This window comes from Pleurodeles waltl, chromosome 4_1 (assembly GCF_031143425.1).
Source record: "Pleurodeles waltl isolate 20211129_DDA chromosome 4_1, aPleWal1.hap1.20221129, whole genome shotgun sequence".
Taxonomy (NCBI): Eukaryota; Metazoa; Chordata; class Amphibia; order Caudata; family Salamandridae; genus Pleurodeles; species Pleurodeles waltl.
The window spans coordinates 141,118,835-141,142,425 of NC_090442.1; the positions used below are offsets into that span (position 1 = coordinate 141,118,835).

Below are 23,591 nucleotides of genomic sequence, written 5' to 3' on the forward strand. Positions count from 1 at the left end.
TATTTCACCAGTCCTGCTTAACAGAACATCTCTGTCAACCACCCATTTAATCTCAGCAATTCGTGACCCAAGCCATTATGTGTCCTTGCTCGATGTCTGCATTAAAGATTATACAAAGAACTGATGACCTCCTCTGCCTCGAGCTATATATTTGATCAAAAAGTATGCTATGGTAGATCCTTTGATCCATAGTTATCGGTGAAGGTAACACCATTATTTTATAAACCACTGTCTTTGGCCTGGCTAACCATCATTTCCATGGACTCCACCAGCATTTCTCCTGTTCTTTGAAACCTTTTTTGCATCTAGCAGACACTGAACAAATGTTTTGGTGGTACTGACACTGTAGATCAATCTTCCTGTTAATATTGCAGGGTGCATCTCATTTAGCCATCTCCTTTACAATTAGACAGAATTCACAAGCCAAAGAAACTAGTTCTCTTCCCTGCTGGTTATTCTCTTCCCAGGGTGCAACTGCCACCAGTTTACACACACTACTGCAATGTAAGCCTGTCAATTCACTACCATATCCAATAAAAAAGACACCTCACTCGATACTCTTTGCTGATGCGGTGACTCTACACCATTGGAGGGGTACTTATGGGAACAAAATCTCACTACTAAAAATAAAATAACATTTCAAAAATTCCAGGACACTGAGAAATAATAACTTTGCATCTATTTACGTTACCCAGAACCACTGTTTCCGTGCAACATACTTTCAAACAGCAATGAGTACAAACTTAACCTGATAAATCAATTATAGCAAATGCAAGTGGCGATACTGTCATTTTTTGTCCTTATTTGTATTTTAATAGTTTTGTCTACTTTTTGTGTTACTTGTACACAACTTATGAGCACCAAGTCGTCACTATGCATCTTTTTTTTATGAAGATCTTATCAAGAGTAGTTTACACGGTTTTGCATTTGCCTAAGAGTTCGACTTTTAGAAAGCATGTCCCTTGAGAGGATGTGATCCAACTCTCTTACAACTGATCGCTTATGTACTAAAATAATTGCTGTAAGAACCACTGTATTTATAAACTGTGCGGGATACCTTGAGTGTTGCTGCCCTGCAACAGGGCATCCGACAAGTAGCACAGGGTTGTTGAATTGCTGGTGGTAGGACTCAGTCTTATTGTCACTGGTGAGGTCTGCAGAAAATGTATACATTCCCTTCAGGTAGCAAGTTAGGATGCTGGCAGCCTGCTTCAGGGTCACCCAATGCGGCTGGGCCACATGATGTTACCTGGCTGTGGGTCCTTCAGCAATGATGACCTACACGGTCAAGTTACCAGCTTTAAGACTGCTGTCCTTTTCTTCTTTCCGTTTTCTTTTCCCTTTTCTTATTTATTTTATTACAAAACTTAGGATGAAGTGAGGGTGGAGATGTAGCTCTAGATGTTTTAGAGAGGGGTCAGGAAAACAGCTGAAGCCTATTACTGTATTCTGTGGTGTCCCACAAACTCAGAGGTTATATGCATCTTTGTAATTGGATGCTTCATGTATGAGTGGTGACACTGGATCATGTAAGCCATCCTCAATGTTATAGGAAGCTGGCTTTTCACATACTATACTGAAATAAGTATACTGTGCAAAGAGTCCAGATATTCCCTTAAAAGTGGACATGGGCTTGCTCGGACAATCCCAAGGTGCTCTCTTAGGGGGTAGTGTGGTTGAGCAGTTTTAGGCTTACAAGAAAGGAGTGTTACATATTTGCTACATGCGCAGAGTCAATAAATGATACACATGACTCAAAACAGGGATCCATGCCGATTTAGAAATAAGTTACTTATCTGTAACTGTAGCGCTCCAGTATTAGAAACTTTTATAGATTCACATGCTTGAATCCTTCCCCGTCATCGAGATGGGAGCCCCCGGGGTTATACAAAAGCCATGCTTAAATGTACATATACAATACAGGCAATAGGCCTTTAGCTTAGTAACATATCACAATAATTTTGTAAAATGGACTAAACTCCAGAATCTACCAATCAGGTTACACAAACCCTCTAGAACCCTCCTGTGACGAGCTGTATTCCCTCAGATTTTCTGAGCATTAGTGCTGTTGAAAAGACAATACTGAGAAAATGAAGGTGAGTTCCCCAGGGGAGGCGGGTGGCTTGCATGTGAAGCTATCAAAGTTACAGGTAAGTAACTTATTTCTTACTCCAGAATTGGAACTTTCATATATTCACATGTATGAATCAGAATAGCAAGCAGTAATTAGCACATTTTCTGTGATTAGAAATATAAATATTCTGCTATTTATAAGACAGTATCACCACCTCTTGCAGGTTATCCTTAGCTTTTAAACTATGTAAAATTATTTTTAAAATGTGCATTTAAACAGTAAAAAGCAGATGGTGGGAACACCAAATGTCTCTCCTACATTGGAACAGATGTCTGAGCACTGCCTGTCCAACCGCTGCATCCCTGAGCGTTTCCGTATCTAGGCAGTAGTGTCTTGTGAAGGTATGTGCCGTCTTCCACGTTGCAGCTTGGCAGATGTCCAGCAATGATACTCCTGTAAACAATGCACAGGATGTGGAAACGGCTCTGGTCGAATGTGCATGCATCTTAGTATCCAAAGGTTAACCGGCTCTCTGATGGCAATGAACAATTGCATTTGTAATCCAACGAGAAATAGTCTGTTTAGTTACTGGGAACCCTTTTCTAGGGTCACTAAAAGCTACAAAAAGCTGGTATGTCTTTCTAAAAGCTTTCGTCCTGTTCAAATACAATTTGAGGCATCTCTTCAGATCTAGAGAGTGGAGGGATCTCTCCGCCGCTGTTTGAGGTCTTGGAAAGAATATCCTCAGCACCACAGGTTCGTTAACATGAAAGTCTGAGGGGAGCTTGGGGATGAATTTAGGATTGTTGCGTAAAATAACTCTCACCTCTTTGAATTGCAAAAACTGTTCCTATATTGTGAATGCCTGGATTTCACTGACCCTACATGCATAAGTGAGCCCAAGAAGCAGTGCTACCTTCCATGTAAGATATTTGATGTCCTCCCTATGAAGAGATCCAAGTTCAGTTTGCCCCACTGGAAGAATATTTAGTCTAGTGTCTTCTGGCCCAATTCACATTCGTGAGCAGATTTCGTCAGTCTGCTTAGAGAATCTGCAATGGCATTTTGATGGCCTGGGACATGTTCTGCCTTTATGTGCACCAAATGTTGAATGCACCAACTCCAAATGGCTTGTGCTTCCTGGGACAATAGATGCGAGTGAGTTCCTCCCTGCTTGTTGATGTAGTGCATTGCTGTTGTATTGTCCTTTCTGACAAGCACTGCCAACCCGCGAATTCTTGGAAAGAAGGCTTGTAATGCCCTCAGTTCGAGGAGATTGATATGAAGGGTGGGGTGAGAGGGATGCAATTTGCCACTTACTTGAAGATCCTGCAAGTATGTGCCCCATCCATCCATTGATGCATCCGTTGTTATGGTTAATGGGGGAATTTGAGCTAAGAAGTGTAGGCCCCCCCGAGACATTTGCACGTACCATCCACCAATTGAGGGAGACCATCATGAGTGGAGTTACCTGGATTATATCTTCGAAGGACCCTTGCGCCTGTTCCCATTGTTTGTGTAGCTTCTCTTTTAGTGGGCGCATATGAAGGTGACAGTAGGGATTCTGATTGATACAAGATGACATCATTCCTATAAAAAATTTGTATCGTCGAGCTAAAACAGAGCTGAAACAGACTTTCTTCTTTGAATTTGTTTTGCTAGGACGATTAGCTTTTCTCATCAGTCCAATGTTGGGTATGCTTTGGTTTGCTCATTATCTAGTATAGCCCCCAGGAAGGTTATCTTTCTTGATGGATGAAGCACTGATTTCCCTTGATTAAGAGTGACGGCCAAGTCCTTGAAAAGATTCAAGGTCGCTCTGATGGATCTGTGTGCTGAATGGATATTGGGAGCTTTTACTAAACAGTCATTTAAGTACGGGAAAACTTGGTGTTGTTTGCATCTGAGTTAAGCTGCGACTGGAGCTAGGCATTTGGTAAAAATCCAGGGTGGGAACTTGAGCCCAGAGGGAAGGACCTTAAATTGAAAATGCTTGTGGGCTACCATGAATCCCAGGAACCTTCTGTGTCTTGGGTGAAGAGGTATATGAAAGTAGGCGTCCTAAAGGTCTAAGGAGGCCATGTAGACAGCTATGTTGAGAAGCTGCAAGTTGTCCTGCAATGTGACCATGCAGAATGTTTGCTTCTTCAGGTACTTGTTGAGCTCTTTTAAGTCCAGGATCAGTCTCCATAAGCAAGACTTTTTTTGAATCAAGAAGAAGCGAGAGTAAAAGCCTTTCCCCCCTTTGGGAACAGGGTACAACTTCTATTGCCCCTTTCCGTAACCTGATCTCCGCTTCTCAGTTGAGCAAACGCAGGTGTTTTTGTTGTACCAGAGAAGGTGGTGTCAATGGAGGTATCTGTATAAACTTCAGGAGGTGGCCAAATTGTATTACATCCAGTACTCATTGGTCCGTGGTTCTTTGATGCCAACAATGGAAGGGGTCTTTCAAAGTTCCTTGAAGTCTTGATGGGGAAAAGTGAGAGGTAGCCGGTGCTGGAACCCAGTCATTGCCTACGGGAGGCTTCCTTGCCCTCCGGGCTTTCCTGTTTGAGAAGGTCTGCTGTATGCCGCCAAAGGTGGTTGCCTTTGTTGATATTGTGGCCTGGCGGCGTGGATGCTGACAGAGTATGTTGGATACCTATACTGTTGGTATCCTCCACGAAATGAAGGCTGCTCTCTTCCCCTAGCTCCACGAAAAGGCGTTTTCCTATACTGTAGAGTGTCTAGCGATCTGGCGGTATCAGTGTGTGATTTTAAAGCTTGAAGCGCATCATCAACGTGCTTTCCAAACAGTGCTTCTCCATCATAGGGAAGATCCAAAATTATAGTCTGAACCTCAGGTCGGAAATTAATGGCTTTAAGCCACCCTTGACGACTTAAAACTGCTGCACCAGCAATTTGTCTAAAACCCATGGTGGCGATGTCGAGTGCGCAGTCAATTATTTCGGCAGAACAACGTTGCCCTTCCAGTAGTACCTTTTTGGCTTCTCCCCTGATGGTCTCCAGGAGCTCCTCTAAATACAGAGCAATGTCCGACCATAGCTGTCTATCATATCTTCCAAGGAGCGCCAGGGAATTTGTAGCTCCGTTCTACAAAGGCAGACATTGAGGAACATCATTAACCGATGTTATCGAAGCACCTTCCTTCTTTAACTAGTGGTGTGGTTAAAGGAGTGGAAGGGTTTCGCCGCTTGTGGGATAACAGAGTCTGGCCTTGGATGACCCGTTAGACATGCAGGAGTGTCGTCTGTGGCCTTGTACATATTTTTTTTTTTTTTTTTTAAGTCAAGTTTAGTTAACACTGAGGGTACTGTTGCAGGGTTATGCATAATTTTCAACCCTTGGCCCCAAACGTGGTCAATGATCGGGATAGCCCTGAACATTTTCCTGTGGGGCTCTTTACAATCATACAGCAAACAATCCTGCTGTTTTGCTGGCATTGGTAAGTCAAAGTGTATGGCTGCCCTTTCCAGTAGGTTGTGAAAACCCCCTGTATCCTCAGGAGGAGATTCTACTATAGGCGGCACAGGAGAAGCAGGAGCTGGTATGAGATATTCATCCCATTCATCTTGATGGGTGCAGATCTCACCTTCTTCCCTTTCTTTGTGCAAAGAAGTTTGGTTTTGTGTAGGTACCACCTAAGGGGAACCTTGTGGTTGAGGCGTAGGATACATCTGAGGCTGTTGAAGTTCATGAGGGGTTGTGGGATTGTGGAAATTTGTGGTTGCTGTACAGATGCAGATACTGTTGGGAAGCGTTCCCTGTCAACATAGCCTGTAGATCCGACACCAAGCCGGAAGGTAGACACACCATTTCCTGTTGTCGATGGGATGGTTGGTCATTATACTGTTGGTCATAACATGAGTCATCGTCTCAATATTCCTGACATTTGATATGCAGTTGCGAAGGGCTTCTAGCCACTCCATATAGCCCATCTTTCTCTGAATCATCCTCATCCAAAAGGTGGGATGGTAATAGTCTAGCAACTTTACTCGGAGATGTGAGGGATGGCGTCAAACAAGGTTTTTAAGCTTTTTAAGTCCTATATGCTCTGTCGATGAGAAAAGAGGCAAGGTTGATGGTCTTTGCCTTTTTGTCAGTGTTTCTGTAGTCCTCGACGAGAGGTGAATCGTAGACGTCGGCGGTGGTGGTGTTGTCAAGTTGTTCGTCGAAAGAGGCGTCGTCGATGGAGATGTTGTTGACGCCAGTAGCGTTGTCGGTGGAGCCGTTGAAGGGAGCTTCGTCGACAGGATGATCGTCGACAAGGTACGCAGCATTGACGGTGATTGCATGAACGGTGACGAAAAGGGACACACCGTCGACGAAGATGACAAGACCGTTGATAAGGACTCCGTTGACGCTGCTGTCGACACAGAGATAGTGAAGAAGATTGATGTTATTGTCGATGCCAGAGCTGTTGATGAGAATATCATCGACGATGCTGCCATTGACGGAGCGGAGGCTGTTTTTTTAATCTGTGCTTAACCTGCAGAGGCGGCGTTGGGGGCTTCAAGCATGTAAATCTATGAAAGTTCCAATACTGGAGTAATAAAAATAACACTTATCTTCATGTAATTTTAGGCACCAAGATCATAAGAATCAGGTAAGTACATTTAAATTATGAATTTTTACAGATCTGAAAAATCAACACTTTCTGAAGCAGTAATGTTATCTTATGGAGGAAAGGCATGTACTGAATACCGGTACTTTACAGCAACTTACAGGACTAATCTTCTGGAGCTAAGGTAAGTATAAAGAAAGGTCTAGGGCAACATCAACTGGTCACTTCGGGAGGCACTGGGGCATCTGGGAAGAAAGATGCTGCAAGCTGGGGCTGGAGGACTAGTCCAACTGAACCAACAAAAGGTCTCAGGTCTCACACTGCTCGGGGGCATAGGGACACCTTTGGTCATCTTCTCCTCGTGTCGGGGCAGCTGGGTGCATAGGTGTCCTGAGGCATCAAGTTTTTGTCACCAGGGCATTTGTGGTAGAGGGGGCCCTGAACAAAGAGGCAGTAGGCGCCGCTGGGAAGTCCACTGTTGGAAAATCCAAGATGGGCTTCATCTCTGAAGGAACTGTTAGCCCACTTCAACTCGGGTTAAGGGGCACAGGGGCAGTGGTGCTTTCCGGTGTCAGGTTTTGGCAGTCCGGAGTCTTCGCAGTTCTTCTGGTATACCTGGAGGATGCAGGGGAGCAGATCACCTATTCCACAGGAGTTCCTGGTTCATGGCTGATGGCTGGCAGCCTTCCCAGGCTTTTGGAAGCATTAGCAGTTGCAGAAACAGTTGTCTTTGGCAGAACTGTCGAAGACAGCAGGCAGGCAGGCAGGCCGGTTCGGTTGGGACCAAGTCAGCTGCTGGTCTTCTGTTCTTGCTTTTGTGTCTCTTCAGGGTCCGCCTTCTTCTTTCAGATTGACAGGATCTGATTATTTTGTGCCAGGGGCTCCCCTAAGTATTGAATTTAGGGGTGCTAGAGGAGTGTAGGGTAGTAGCCAATGGGCTACTTACTCCTGGAGTCACTACGCCCCGTATATGACCACTTCCTGTGGGAAGTGGGCTTAGCCCTGTCCCAGAGTTCCTAGATCTGCTATCACTAAGATGGCAAACTTCTAAATTTTGTGTCAACATCAGGCAGCTCACCTTAGGGGTGGAACCGATCTGAAGGGTGGACACGCCGTTCTGACTACTAATTTTCCCACCTGTCCAGGTGCCAAATGGGTCTTGAGTCAGTGGGGTAGGCATCACCTCTAAGGTAAGCCAGATCTGCATATCAAGGGCAGTAGGCTCTTTGAATCCCCCTGCTTTGGAATGCGAATTTGCAGGTCATCCTTTTGGAAGGGGTGTGTTAACCCGCTAGCCAGAGCAGACTTTGTTCCTCACCATGCAAGAGGGGAGGCTCTCACCCTTGGTGGTCAGAAACATGTGCGTTGGTGGCAGGCTGGCTAATACTAGTCGGTCAGTACACCAGCAGTTGGTGGGTTTTTCAGGAGGTACCTCTAAGGTACCCTCTGGGTGCACGTATTAACAAAACCGTCACTGGAATCAGCGTGGTTTTATTAACATGAGATGTTTGATATCAAACATCCCTAATTTCAGTTAAGCCATGATGTAGCTGGAGAACTCATATTGACCAGCACATGTATTTAAAATGGCTTACCTGAATACTTACTAGGTCTAAGAATCAACAAAGACATAGCAGCAGCATATCTGCTCTTGCAGATATGTCCTCACATGTAATAGAATGCACCCTCCCTTAGGGATGTGAGGCCTACAGTAGGGGTGACTTACATATATCACATGCAGTGTTAGTGGGCATGGCACACAGGCCATGTTGTGTTTTCACCTTTAGCTGCACCAAGACATGCAGTCTGCATGATCTAGGTGAGAGGTCCTTAAGGGTGACACAATACATGCTGCAGCCCTTGGGGATCCTCTTTGGTACCCATGCCCTATGTACCTGGGGTACCATTTACTAGGGACTTACAGGGGTGCCAAACGTATTGCCAATTGGGGAACAAATGTACATTTTTAGGGAAAGAGATCTGGCACTGGGGACCAGGCTAGTAGGAACCCAGTGCACGGTCTGTCAAAATTGCATTTAATACCAGCCAAAAGTGGGGGTGACCATGTCAAAAAGGGGCCCTTTCCTACAAATATCCACTGATTCCAAATGTTAGGAGTCCCTTGATGTTAAGTGCACATTTGTTGGTAGGAGCTCTAGAGAAGAGGTGGGAAAGGAATCTCCATCTAACCACAGTGTTTGTTTCCTCTTCTCACTTTGAAGGGAAACTGTGAGATCTAACTTGGAATGTTTATTACAATTGTATTATTACCTATATAGTTAGGATATTGTTTTGTCACTCTGGTTTTTCTGTTGGCTCCATTCCTTTTTACCTCTGTATTTATCTACTTGAATCATTTTACTAAATTGTTTTAGAGCAATTGTCACGTGAAGCACAAGACCAGCTATATAAAATAAAAATATATATTTTGAAAAACAAGCAGACATGCTGTGACTAAGAGAGCTGGTGCACCTCTGAAGTCCCGCTGGTACAGGAAACGCCAGAGCGAGGGGTCACTGGTTGCCACATGGAGGTCACGGCAGACGGCAGAGAGCGCAATGACCGAGTGCACGTCCAGGAGCCTCAGAATGCGCAGCTTCAGTTCCAGGGGAAGCACCACCAGGCCAAAGACATCAGGGAGGTTCAAAGCTGCATGGAAAGTAGCACAGCAGGGGAAACGTTTATTAGAAATAAGGAGAAGCGGGCAGGAGGAAAATAAGAAGATATGGTCAACAGGCAAAAAAGAGAAGAATGGAGGAACAAGTGAGAAGAGAGGAAAGAAGTAACAGTGTGGAGTTAGACTAAGAAGAAGCAAAGGCAGGGAAAAGAAGAGGCGAGAGGAGCAAGAGGAGGGTGAGTGGTGAGGAGGTGAAGATGGCAAGAAAGGTTGAGAAGGAGATGTCATTTTTTTGCAGCAGAGGTTTAAAGGATTAAGGGGAAGAAGACACGACCGGGAGAAGAAATAGTGAAATACAGGAAGAAGAAGGAGAAACTGAGTCAGGGAAATAAACAGTTCTGGAATTAAATCTGTAGAGGAAGGAGAATTTCAGGGGAAAAGAATGACAAGAGGAAGTGAGAGGGACAGAAAAGAGGTGAGAGTAACAGAGTGGGATAGTGGAATAATGAAAATGGAGTAGATATGGAAAAAGAATCACAGGGAGAAAGGACAGAGTGAGGTCATCAAAGACAAACAATGGGAGGAAGGGGTGATGGAAAAGGGAGGAAACATAAAATAGTAGCATAGTACGACCAAGGGGAAGAATATATAGGCAAGAAGTTAAAAAGTTTACAATCAACCGTTGCTACATTTCTTTTTTTTAAATATTGCAATACTAGACATCGCAAAGAACGCCTGATTACTGCTGATGAATGGCTCTGTATGAGGTCACTTAATTGCACTGGCAATGTAGACATTCCCAAGTCTAGAGTTTCGGCTCTATTCAGTACTATGCTGGATCCAGTTGGAAAGGAAGCAGTCTTCTTTCTCTCTTCCCTTACTCCATCAGAGGCAGGGTCTAGCAGGAATGGGAGAGTGGTATGTAGTTCACTTTCTAAAGTGCCATGTATGCTAGAGATAATGTTGGCAGGTAAAAGGATAGAAAGTTTGACTTTAGCGCCATGCTCAGCCTTTAGGTTCCGACCTCCAAGGTAACAGCTGCAGTTCCATCACTACCGATGAGCAGTGACACTTGCAAATGGTGCAGTTTTAGTAGAGACAGCCGTGCTGATTAAGCTGGTGACAAGGGTGAAAATGTAATGCACAACAGGGCTCCTCTAACATGCTCTAAAAGATCAGATCATAGGTTTTGACACAGTAAGACTATGCAGGCCAGGTAGGTAATTTGACCAGACAAGCTGCCTCATCCAGGGGTGATACAGTACAGCATGAATGAGCTTCTTTTAAACCATTATTGGTATTAGCTGGTTCTATGAAAGTATTAGACTAACAATAATGAATTAGCACCCATGGTAACACAAACAAGCTCTTAACCATCTATTTTCTACCAATCATTACATAAGGCTTGTTGCACAAATGAAAGTTACATTAAAATTATAATATTTGGTCACGCCCCTCAACTGCGAGCCAGCAACAGCAGAAAGGCAAAAGGAATGAGGAAATGCATCAGCCAATCATTTCATGTTTTTATCTTCTGTATCTGATGGCATTGGTGTTTGTAGCAAATGGTTCAAATAGATAAGGGCGACTCCTGCTTCCGTCAGACCCTGCTTCCCACCTGTTAGGTACAACTACACCATCTACTAAACAACCAGTACCCCACATATAATCAAACACTCACAAGCAAACACTCACCCCCATCTCACCAAACAATCGTACGACCGATCCAAACAATCTCATTCACATTGCAATAAGCCACAGACACACCAGCAGCAAATCAAACTACATCTCATTCTCAATGAAGCTCACGTCACAGAGAAGGATGCTGCAGATAACACAGAAGCTACCAACAAGAGCAAACATTATTCAGGCTACAACACATCAACCACATACACAAGCCAGGAACATGCGTCATCATCTACAAGAGCTTGTGTTGCTTGATCCTTAAACATTCCAAAAAACTCACACGAATGGAGCTCCTTAACTTTCACTCACACTATTGTGCCTAGAAACATCTTTCACCTAATGTACAAATTGGCTGGACCCAAGAAAGAATAAGAAACAACAAATATCCAGCCTTGTTAGCAGCACATCTACTTGCGGCTTCAACAACATATTCTTAGCCATTGTCAATCCCCCCAAGTGACTACTAACACAGATTATATAAAATTTCCTAACTTTCGTAACAGAAAGTTTCAACTCTATTGAGGCGAGGATTATGCTTTCTTTCTTCACCCTTATTCAAACAGCAGCCTTGTGGAACAATAAAAACAACAGCTCCCATGAACATCTGGGAGAAGTTAATCAAACAAACAACCAATCGGACAGAGCCACAGTCCATTATAGGTTGCCTTCAATACACTCTCTTCCTTTTTCTTCGAATGGCAAGAACTGGAAGTCAACTGCTAATCCTGTTTACCCATATCATTCCCTATGAAGAGAAGGAAAACTGTAAGAAAAAAAAAAAAATCAACCTCAAGAACTTTAACAGCCTGAACAGTAAAGGCAAAGCCAAGAGTCAGACGGAGTTCACCAGGAAAAACAATACTAAAACCTTTGCAAGCAACAGCTATGTCCATAAACATGTACTTACTTAAGATAGGAAGCATCTTGTCATTGGGGGGCATAGTCGAACCACGACCCTGGATGGGATAATCCTCACCTCCATATCCTTAACAGAATTTAAACTTTCCCTAACACAAGCTAGGTAATTTTATGTTCTACATCAGGACCTGAAGACCAATCCGCAACACTCATGATATCTTCCAACCAAGCTCTCAAGGAAAAAGCTTTGGAGGCCGTAGCCCCTATAGTGTAATGAGCCCCAAACATCTGAGTATCAATGCCTGCCTCCTGCATGGCCCACTTCACCTACCTGGCTATTGTAGGGAAGAGACAACCTTGTGAAGTTTGGTAAGGGCAATAAGGAGTTTACCCCGGGGGACGTAACTTCTCCATCAGAGACTCGTAGACCTTCAAATACCTGACCACACATAGCTTCGGAAAGTCTGAGAAGGCTGGGTGTTAAATTATTTTGGATCTGTTTTGGTCCTCCTGGAAATATAAACGTTCACCCCTTTCGGAGTAAAAGCTCTGACAGTAATGTCCAACGCTCGCATCAAAGACTCTGCGACAAGAAATCAAGCATAAAAGAGATGCTAACTTGGCCAATAATTGTTTCTGTGAAAGATGTATATTGCTCGGCCCAAAAATGAAAAGATTAGGCAACACATTCAATCCCAAAGCGTGGAGTAGCGGGAAGTCGGAGGAGTGGAAAGACGAACACCCCTAAGGAGTTTCTGGGTCAACGGATGTTCTCCCACCGGGCGACCTTTGCTCGTGGCATGACCTGCTGATAGCATCAAATGAAATGAATCGACTGTTCTCTTCAGCTGCTAGGAGGCCAGAAAATTTAGGATGTGGACAATGGAAGCACCCACGGGATCCAAGTTTCGTTGACAACAGCAACCCATCCATCTGACCCATGCTGAGCAATATTGTTTAACTGTGCCCCCTGCCCATGCCATGAGAGCAGATCCGCAGCTTGCGTCAAAAGACTTGGGACATGCCAGCGACCCCGATAATCCTTCACGCCTTGCGGCTCAAAGAAGTGTCCAGGAGCAGGTGATGGGGGTTGCCGGACGGATCCCGAAGGAGGTGAGAAAATAGGGGTAGACAGATTGGAGAATCCTAGGAAAGTTCCATCAGAACTGGAAACCATACTTGAGATCTCCAAAGATGCAAGACCACCACCACTTTCACCTGCTGGCAACACACCTGCTTTGACAGCCTTATGATCATCGCAAAAGCATCCGTTGCTAGGGCTGAAGGATCCTGTCTCCAGGTGAAATATCTGTCCAGTTGATGGTCTAGGCGGAAGGCAAAGAGGTTGATCGAGAAGGGACCCCACCAAGAGCTCAGTTCAGTGAAAACCGAGAGGTCCAGTCTCCATAAACGGAGGTCCCTCAGATACCTGGACTGCCCGTCTGCCACTAGATTGTCTGAACCCGGAAGGTGTTCCGCCATGACTGAGACTCTGTAGTCCAGGCTGTACTCCCAAAAAAACCTGGTTAGGTCTGCCAAGGGCTTGGAGGGCGTACCCCCTAGGTGACTGATGTAGCGATGTGCAGTGACATTGTCCATCTTGAGGAGAACAGAGCATTGGCCCCGGTCCTTTGTCCAACATTTGACTGCAAACAAGCTTGCCGGCAATTCCAGGCAAGTGATATGAAGAGAACTCTGACCATTTTCTGCCTGTGGACCAGTCCCCACAGTGAGCGCCCCATCCCACTCCACTGGCATTTGACTCTTTAACTAGTTCCGGTTAGGAACAGACAATGGCCTGACCATTCCAGGCCTCCATGTTTGCTAGCCACCAGCAAATTTCTGCTCTCGCCTCTTCCAAAAGAGGGACGTGTTGAGAATATAAGAGTCTCTTCCTCAGGTGGGATATCTTGAGATGTTGAAGAGCGCAGTAATGTAAGGGCCTTGGAAAAAAGGCCTAAATGGATGACGAGAGAAGGCCAACCACTGGGCAATGTGCCTTGAGAAAAGTTACTTCTTTTGTCAGTACACAGGTAAGCTTGTGCCAAATCTTGGATACCTTCAGGGAGGGGAGACTGAGGGTAGCTGGAACTGAGTCAACAACAAAACCTATGTCCATGTCTAGGAGCTGAGCCACTCGAGGAGGCCTGCTGCTGCCCACGGCCAGCCGAGCTCCCCCTTCCACAGCCGGCCCTGGCAAAGACCCCGGGGGAGTAAATCTATTTAAATTGAGGACCGGGCCCTGTCCAGAGATGTAAAAGTGGCCACAAACCTGCTGAGTTCTTTTATAAACAGGTCGCTGAAAAAGACCCCCTATGCCACCGGGCCGCATCCGATGTAGCCAAGTCCCCCACCCTAGGGTTAGTTTTGATTGGAAGGAATCGCTCCGTGGAGATAGTGCAGTTGGCATTGCCAAGGAAAATTATAGCCCTCTGCACTCCTCCCAAGAGGATCTCGGGTGAAATCAAGGCACTTGAGGCCCTGGCATTATCCGCCACATCCAGAATCTTGGTCAGCAGACCTGCCAGGTCCAACAATTTGTCCTGGCAGGAACGTCTGGATCTGTCAATTGCCCTTTTAGGATCACAGATGTACGTTGCAAGAGAAGTGGCCATACGAGGATCAATGTCCAGGGTAAGGGCGACCTTATCAGCCAACGAAGGTCGAGGGCACGCCGCCCTGAGGCTATTATGAACCTCCTTCTCAAGAGGTTTTCTCAAGGGCTCAGCCACATAGGCGGCCACTTTGCTGGCGGGAACACAATTGGACGAGCATAGCTGGAGGAGCCGATCAAGATCCAACATGTCTGACTCAGGTGATGCCATGGGTGCCGTGCCATCAGAGGGTGAGGGGTCTGAACGCAGACGCCACAACCGCTCTGGCTCAAGCTCGTCATTGGGGGTTGGGGAATTGTCCGCCCCAGGGATTGGGGAGGGTCAGAAGTTATACTCTAGTCAGATTCAAAAGAAGCCCGATCCCCAAAAAATTGTTTAACCCGGGCAAAGGCATCGAGATTGACGCCTGTGCGCTTCATGGAAGGCTAAGGTGTCTCGGGTATGCTAGAAGGCTGAAGGGGGTAGCCCGTTGGGGTCTGCCCTTGGCTCAAGGAGTTTAAGGCACAGCGCTGCGGATTCATGAGTCTGCATTCGAGCGGTGCTATAGCTTCTGAGGCAGTCCTGTGTATGGAAGCATCTAATATGCCATAGAAAAGTTCATCAATTGTGAAGTAAGTAATGGCCTTCTCCTCGAAGTAGGAATCATGAATCTCCTGCACCTCGCACGGATGTGCGGGCACAACCATTCAGTCAGTGGACCGCACCGATGTCTCAAAAGACCAATGCTGCGTAGAAGCGAGGGCGCTTCCGCAAGTGAAAACAACACAACTGAAAGGGAAAAGCACAATCTGTGGTACCAGTTCCCAGCAAAATGAGCACCGCAAACATACAGCTACAGCATAACAAAATGGGGGAGCACTTATCTGACAGCTGCGAGGAGCAGCGAAGAAAGAGCAAGATAGTGTATTGAAGGCAACATATAATGGACTGTGGCTCTCTTTGATTGGTTGTTTGTTTGATAAACTTTTCCCAGATGTTCATAGGAGGTGTAGTTTATATTGTTCTGACATGGCTGCTATTTGAATAAAGGCAAAGAAAGAAAGCATAATCCTCAACTCTGGTCCTGACATAGAATTAAAGCAACTATCCTCAACCTCCTCAGCACGAGCAAACAACACATCAAACACTTCTCTTTTTTTAACTGAACTGTCTATATATTTCTTTGTAATTCAGGTCTAATGAGAATGACAGCAATAAGTGATTACTATCTTATAAATCTTCGATTTTTTTCTCTGCCCTTGTGATCTTGATGAGGAGTTGTACAAGTGTGCTAATGTTTTTTTTGTGCAATTTCAAATCAGTTTCCAAAAAGTGATTTGTAAATTAGAAATCTCAAGTGCAGGTTCCTTTATGTCCATTCATAATAGCTTAGCAATACCGAAACCGCTTAATGGCTGATGGTCCAGCCTACTGTAAGGCTGATTTCTTCTCGTCAGTGCTGAGCTCTCTGCGAAAAGGCTACTTATACTAAGCCCTTCTTATCTTTTGCAAAACATGTGTGATAGAAGAGGGCTCTCTCGTCTATACTTCAAAAGTACTCTTTCTTTGCCACATTCGAAAGTATATCACATTTAGATGCAACTGATTATTTAATTCATTAAAGTGCTAAAGGCTTCTCTCGATGCATATATCTTACAAAACCCTATTTTTTCTTTTTGTACTGCTAACAATAATCTTTTGATAGGCCATTTGTTGTTCTCATCTAATTAAAGTCGAGGTGAAAAGGAACTGATAGTGGATCTTTCTAATTAGGACTGGATGTTCCTTGTACATCCCTTTTCAGAGGTAAGGTAATGGTGAAGTCACACCTCTCTATGTTCTTTACCAAACCTAATTATGGATTAAAAGACAAAGATATAACTAGCATCTGTGTCCTATTAATGGTTGAGTTTTCTTAAATAGCATGGAGGTAAGTAGCTGCGTTGTGTTAGAAGGAAGATTTGTGTCCCCCTTGTTGGGCATTTTCCATACGCTCAAGGAATTTTCGCGTTAGCATACATTAGTCTTATTACACTATACACACACTAAACCTTTTTTTCTAGAAAAATATTTATTTCCTTTTTCCTGTAACTTCATGAAGCTTTGGCTAACACTAGAATCTTAAAGGGGATGTGTAAGTTGCATTTTCTTTTTGTGTTTATTTTCCAGTTATCCAAAGCCCAATTTATCCTGTTGTGATGAAGGTGGCCTTTGACTCATTAGTGAGCCAAAACATTACCTCTACCTTGATGATTAGATTATTTGAAATGATTTCTCACAGTTAACAGAGATTGATTATTGTACCAGTGCAAAGAAAATGCCCTTTGAAGGATAATCTACCAGATCAACCCCCACTGATTTCTATGTTTTTTTTTAAGTTCATAGGATCAAACAAACTGATCCCATATTTTGCCTTTTCGCTTTAGGTGCACCTTTCATAAGATACGCAATAACATTTTTGAATATATAAATGCATGCAAAAAGGCAGCAGAGTGCTTTACACTGTCAAAGAATAGCCTAAATTCAACAAGTAACAGGAGAGGAATCTGGGTTGTGGACAATTAATGCATTTTGATGCAGTATTCTTTGAAGAGGTAGTATTCAATTCTAAATTGCAGCAGCACTGTTGCGGTCTTGATGGATAAGAGGATGGTGTTCCAAACCCAAGGTGTATAGATTTAAAAGGCTTGTAGTCTTGATTTTTTTCCATTTTACATGTCTTAGTCTGCAGTTTGATGGTGTGTTAGCTATAGGTGTGAAAAGATCCACCAAAGATGGTGAGTTTGTCAGCAAGATAAGCAGGGGTGTTTGTAAATGATCCAACTGGTTTTGAAGAAGGTGCGGGCCGGCAAGGGGAGCCAGTGAAGTTCCATCAGGATGGGGGCAATGTGATCATATTTCTTCAGACTGTGTACGCGTTGTGCTGTGGTATGTAGGATGCCCTTAAGGCTCAAGGGTGGAATCTGGGAGGCCATGGAGTAGGGCATTACTACCATCCAGATGCAAGAGTATACAAGGGCTTAAACCACAGTATTGAAGTTGCTTTCTGGAAGCAATGGTTTGACCTTCGAGTGCTGGTAGCAGGCTGTCTTTGTTTTTTCGGCAACATATTCCTTGAGGGTGAGGTTGGTTGTTCGCTTAAGAGTGCAGGGCCAGGAGGGGTTACTGATGACGTCCAGGCCTCCACCCTTCTTAAACGTGAGGTCCACATGACAGATGCTGTAGCCTGTGGAAAGAAAGACATCTAGGATGTGCAAAGATGTAGAAACCATGTTTCTGTGAAGAAGGTGTCAAGCTTGTGCAAAGTGAAGCTTGTGAAATCTGCAAGGACTAGTGCTTGGAGTACCACAGAACAAATGCAGATACGCGCGAGTTGGAATGTCTGCTCTGTAGTTTGAGGGTGTAAGGTAGTTAGTGTGATGTATATGGGACTGGGTCGTTGTGTTGTGTGAATGCTATGACAGGGTCATGTGGGGTTTTGGCCCAAGGCCCTTTCTGTCCTTAACAGAACATGCCCATGTCTTTGCCCGTTTTTTGATGGAGACACCGGGGCAAAGATTTGAATGAAGTGGTGGAAGGGCTGGAAGTGATGCCACTTACTGTGCAGTTGGATGATGGGAAATTCAGTAGTCACTTCCTGTACAGATTGCAGGAAAATGGAGATGTCACTTCTTGTGAAGATGGATAATGAAAAATCCAGTGATATCACTCCTGTGCAAGCTCCTTTTAGAGACAGTTTTGAGAGGGAACCAGTAATGTAAACTTCCTGTGCAGACAGATGATGGGACATCCAGTGATGTCACTTCTTTTGCAGATCGATGATGGGAAATGAACGTTGGTAAATAAATTACAGGTTTATTTTATAAGATTGGATAGTTGTTGGTTGTTCGCTAGCAGGATTCTCGTTGGGAAAGGGGGCCGATTATCTGTCACTTGAAAAATGACCAACATCCTTAGAATGGAGAAATGTTTCCTTGACCCCTCCACATTGCAACCCTCTTAAACAGACCTACCCAACAGAATATTCTGTCCCAGCTGGGATGGACTTGGATGTTTGATGCGCCTACTATTTGTGCACAACACAGTTAGCGGCCCCCTTGCCAACATTTGTTGCCTTTTTGTGTGAGATCAATCTCTTTCAAGTAAGTCAAATACTGCAGTTGTTCTGGTAACCACACATTTCTGAGCTGCTCATTAAGTACGAGGTGATACAATGAAGTATATTTTTTGTATCCCTTTTACACATCCATCCTAATTTTTTTCTACTAGTAATTAGGCCTGACCACTCCCCACAACTCTTATCTTGACCTCTAAAGTGTTTCTGATATCTGGTTGGGATTACTCATAACTGCTTTTCCAGAATCTTTCATATTCTCAAACCTCATATGTTGTTGTTCATCCAACTGAAGGATATCTTCATTCACACTGGTTGGAAGACTGTTCAGTAGAGTCACCTTCTGCTCATCAGAACATATCCTCTGAGCTGTAAATGACATCTTGAACATGTTCAGCCATGCCAGCACATTTGCACAAATGGGATAAATGAATACAACATCCTCTGGAATTCTCTGATATAGGAAGGCAGATGAGTAGTTTCTAATGGCAGAGCACGTAAGATACAGAGGTGCTTTATCTGTTTCGGTAATAGTTTACTGAATCTGATGAAATTGGACATCCTTATCTTGTTATGGTCCTGTCTTGTCAATCAATGATCCTTATGTTATACGGTTTTTATGAATCAAGTAGGACTGTATATCTGGCCAACATAAATGTCAAGGTAGAGTGACTCAATATCCATATACCATTCAGGAAGTGTTGACACAGCTCCTAGCTAGCTTACTGTGCCCCATCCGAAACCCCTAAATACACCAGGATACCAAACGGGTTTTGCAACCTCAAACATGGCTACTCAGATTCCCAAAGAAACTGTGGTAACAGATCTACCCTTTTGTTGTCACTCAGCATATAAAAGATGAGACACAAGAAAGATTCAGAAATATCTTTCAGAGCATTTATTGCAACAATCTTATTCTTGTGAAAAAAACATGAGCTGCGATTATTAGGCAAACGAGACAAAGCATGGTAACCAGCGTTACGAAAATGGTGAAAAATATAAACCGTTCAACCATGGTAATACTACTGTGTTGGTAAACTCCTATTGGTTGCTACCTACACTATCAAGAGCATAGTGAGCGTATCCTCTGCCAGATTGGGACAGCTCGACTCCCCATACCTGGGTAAGATGTACAAGGAAGCCAGTCTGGTGTAGTGCAGGCTACTGTCCTGTGCAGGGCAACGGTTAGGATCAGCATCAGAGTTAGCCAAGCTGCATCTTGGCACTGTGTGCTGTGGTCCAGAATAATGCCTACAGAAGTGCTCCTCTGCAGAATGTGGCTCAGAGGCAGTTTTTCTAATATAAGCACAGTTTGTGTCACACTGTGTCAGAGGGGCAGGCTCGATGCTGTGATATGCCTGCAAGTGCAGAGCTGTCTCCACGAACAATCAGAATACTTAGGGCATCGTGTTCTACGTGCTTAGCCTTGGACGGAGTGTACAGGTTAAATGGCATCAACGCTTCCAAGAAACAAGCTGCATGTACAGTGATTTCTCAGCATATTATCGCATGAGTGAAAAGCCTTGTAAAAGTTTACCATCAGAAGGAAAGTGCAAAGTTAAAATGTGCATTTTTAAAATGGAGGCAGAAAGCAGGCCCTAGTGTGCTTTACCACACTTATTCACTCCCTACCCTAACCTCTCCTGCTCCAGGGTTTCCTTATCTTTCTCTGAGACAATGCTCTTGCGTACTTGTTTTACCCTTGGAAATGATAATCTTTATTTTCTTAAGGCCTATCAAGTTTGTTGGAAGAAGACCCACTGATGCTATAGCAAAAACAACACGCTGATGAAAGGAATGCTTGTTTTAATCTCAGCCACTGCCAATCTCTGGGTCGCATTTCAGGCCATCGTTTTTTTTACCCACTGTGCCATTCTAGAAAAGGAATGCCTTGGGCAAAAAAGTTTTGGACCTGCTCTAATAGGAACAGTCCAGCCCGAACTGCCAGACCAGGTCCCTTCCAGGTGGGCACAGAACCAACGCTAGACCAGTCTCGACCTACTTAGGCCTCATCAGTAAGTTATAGCTTGAGCACTATGGTTCAGCAAGCATGGGACCCACGTCTGGCCATACAAGGCGCACATAGGAGGTCTTGAATTCATCTCAGACCATAGTTTTTCACACAATGTGCTATACCAGACATAGACCCGCTTTATGCAATCTATTCTTTGTCCTCCTCCAATAGGAACAGTTAATTATGAACAACAAGACCGGGTGTCCTCCAGATGGGAACACAAAAACCAAAGCTACAACTCCTTATCAAGCCCCAGTCAGGGCAAAACCTGTCTTGGGCTGCTTGTGTTCCGGTTCAGGGCCGACCTCACCTGGCAGTTCTCACTGGACTGTTTCTATTGGAGAAAGGTCAAGACTGATTTGCATAAGGCTGGGTCCAAACTGAGATGGTATGCTGAGGAAAAGAATGATGGGTTGGAAGGCTATTCTGAGAGATTGCCAGTGGTTAAACATACTGCAAACACTTCTCCAATAGCATTTTGTATGTTTAATGTACCACCCTAAGTGGAAAGGGTATGCTCAGAGATGGGTCCTGTGCTCACTCTGGCACTGGAACCATGTTACAACCAATGGACAAGCCCCAACCAGGTCAAAACCTGTCTTGGCCTGTTTGTGTTCCTTTTTAGGAAGGACCTGGCAGTTCGAGTTGGACTACTTCTATTGGGGCAGGATCAAGACTGATTTGCATATGTCTGTATGCAAACTAAAGTGGCAAGGTGGGCAAAAGAATGATGGGCTGGAATTGTACCCAAACGATTGAGGTTTTACGTATATTAAGAATTCCTCCAATTGTCTTTTGTGGGTTTGATCAACTGATGCTCTAAGCAGGGGCAGGGAGACATCTAGAAAGTCCTTGGCTGGGGAAGGGTAGAGCAGGACGGGGAGCCTGTACTTAGAAATTAGCCTACTAGTCTCATCCTCCAAGGTTTCCAAACTAAGACTACTATTTGTCCATGTTCTTGTAGTCTATAAGATTAAAATACCTCCCTCTTCGGGCTATGCCTGTGAAGTAATGGAGGAGCAGTGTTGGTCCTTTTTTGAAAAGGTGGAAGGGTGTATTTGGCACCAAATTTGTAATCTGAATCATCCGGCTGCCACTTCCACCTTCTGGCTTGAGTTTGGTCTCCTCTCTTTCTGGCAGCTGTTATGAGGTGGGGGAGCAGTTTACTGGATAATGACCCTGGTACCATCTGTGCAGCTTTGAAACACGAAATAATCTACAATCTGAAGGAAAAGAGTGCTCTATTCTAAAATTACCTGAAAGTTCTGGATATGTTTGATATTGGCCAGAATGATATGGCACCCCTGCCCAAGTGGCTGTTAAAAATGAAGCAAGTCAAAAAAGGGATATTTTGTTTTGTGCTCAGCATGCATGGAATGATATTGTTGCGAGGAGCAGTATTTGTAAAAAAAAAAAAAAAACTCAACATTATGTGGTATGGAACCTTCCCCATGGTGTGTGCAGAATAATCTTATTATTAAGGTTGAATGTGCTACCGCTACCAATTGTTATTGGAGCTTGGGAGAGGATACCTAGGGAGGAGAGGTTTTGTGATCCTTGCTTGAGTTATGTCCAAGATCTAAATTGTGATATTTGTGTGTCCCTCTCTTTACACGCTGCGTCGTCAATTGTTAAGACCATAGTTTATAAAGTATAGTACAACTTCGGTGGCGGAAGCTCATCCATACTGATTTGCCCCTCCCACTGGAACAGATTGCACAATTCTTTTTTTTTTTTTTTTTTAAAAGGGACTCACATAACTTCTTTTCGAATTTGTATTTTTATATGCTTTGTATCAAGTTAGACAATGTAATCCATGATAAAATACTCTATTAGTAGTTTTTCATATTGTTAAAATTAATTTCTTTGTCTTGCTAGGCACTGTATTAGGACACATAGTTAATTGTGCTGCACAAGACTTGGACTGTTCATTGAAATAATCCCTTGCATTTGCACTTTTCTTGCACTTTATTTGGGTTTAAAGTGCAGGGTTTATCATAAAGTATGGTACTAGTGAGCATGTCTCTTTCAGTATTTTAATTTGTATTATTTTTATTGTTAGTTTTTGAACAATTTGGTTGTATTTATGTGGTCCTCCTTAGAGTACCAAAACATAATAAAATACTTGACTAAGGGGGCCATTCTGACCTTGGCGGTCCATGATCGCCATGGCGGAGTGCGGCGGAAGCACCGCCAACAGGCTGGCGGTGCTTCCTGGGCGATTCTAACTGCGGCGGTAAAGCCGTGGTCGGAAAAGGGGAGCCGGCGGTTTCCCGGCGGTTTCCCGCTGGCCCAGGGAACCCGCCAAGGCGGCGCTGCTTGCAGCACCGCCATGGGGATTCCGACCCCCTTCCCGCCAGCCTGTTTCTGGCGGTGTCCACCGCCAGAACCAGGATGGCGGGAACGGGTGCCGTGGGGCCCCTGGGGGCCCCTGCAGTGCCCATGCCACTGGCATGGGCAGTGCAGGGGCCCCCTAACAGGGCCCCACAAAGATTTTCACTGTCTGCTGTGCAGACAGTGAAAATCGCGACAGGTGCCACTGCACCCGTCGCACCCCTTCAACTCCGCCGGCTCCATTCCGAGCCGGCTTCATTGTTGAAGGGGCTGTCCCGCTGGGCTGGCCGGCGGTCTTCTGGCGGTCGGTCGCCCGCCGGCCCAGCGGGAAAGCCGGAATGGCCGCCGCGGTCTTTCGGCGGGAACCGCTTGGCGGGCGGCGACCGCCGACCGCCGCGGTCAGAATGACCGCCTAAGTCTACTATTTGGGTCTGAAGATCCATCCCACTGGGTTGACAGGCCAGAGTGTCAGCCAGCAAACAGTCTCTATTTTTCGGTGTTTGAAACTCTGTGCAGGCTATTCCCATACTGTGTTTGCGGTTTAAACTAGTTTATCCTGTTAATCTACTGGGCTTTATTACCTGGTGTCTAATTTTGAGTGAAATCTATATGTAGTACTCCTTCAGCCTGCACATAAATGTGAGACGTGGTAGTCTGATGTTACTGGGAAATATTCTATGTGGGTACTGTTTTCCTGTGGTGTCCAAAGCTCTTTAATTAACAGATACGTAGCTAT

The 23,591-nt window shown here is 44.6% G+C and overlaps 1 protein-coding gene across 2 annotated transcripts in view; it reads right to left on the reverse strand.

The window, feature by feature from the left end:
- The window catches only part of FBXO7 (F-box protein 7), a 102,543-nt gene that overhangs the window by 18,026 nt on the left and 60,926 nt on the right, over positions 1 to 23,591 (reverse strand). Inside the window, exon 8 of one of the 2 annotated variants that reach the window (XM_069227922.1) lies at positions 9,111 to 9,287. The exons of the other annotated variant lie outside the window; for it this stretch is intronic. Coding sequence (XP_069084023.1) covers positions 9,111 to 9,287 — 177 coding nt within the window. The remainder of the gene's footprint in view (positions 1 to 9,110; positions 9,288 to 23,591) is intronic. 2 annotated transcript variants of the gene reach the window in all.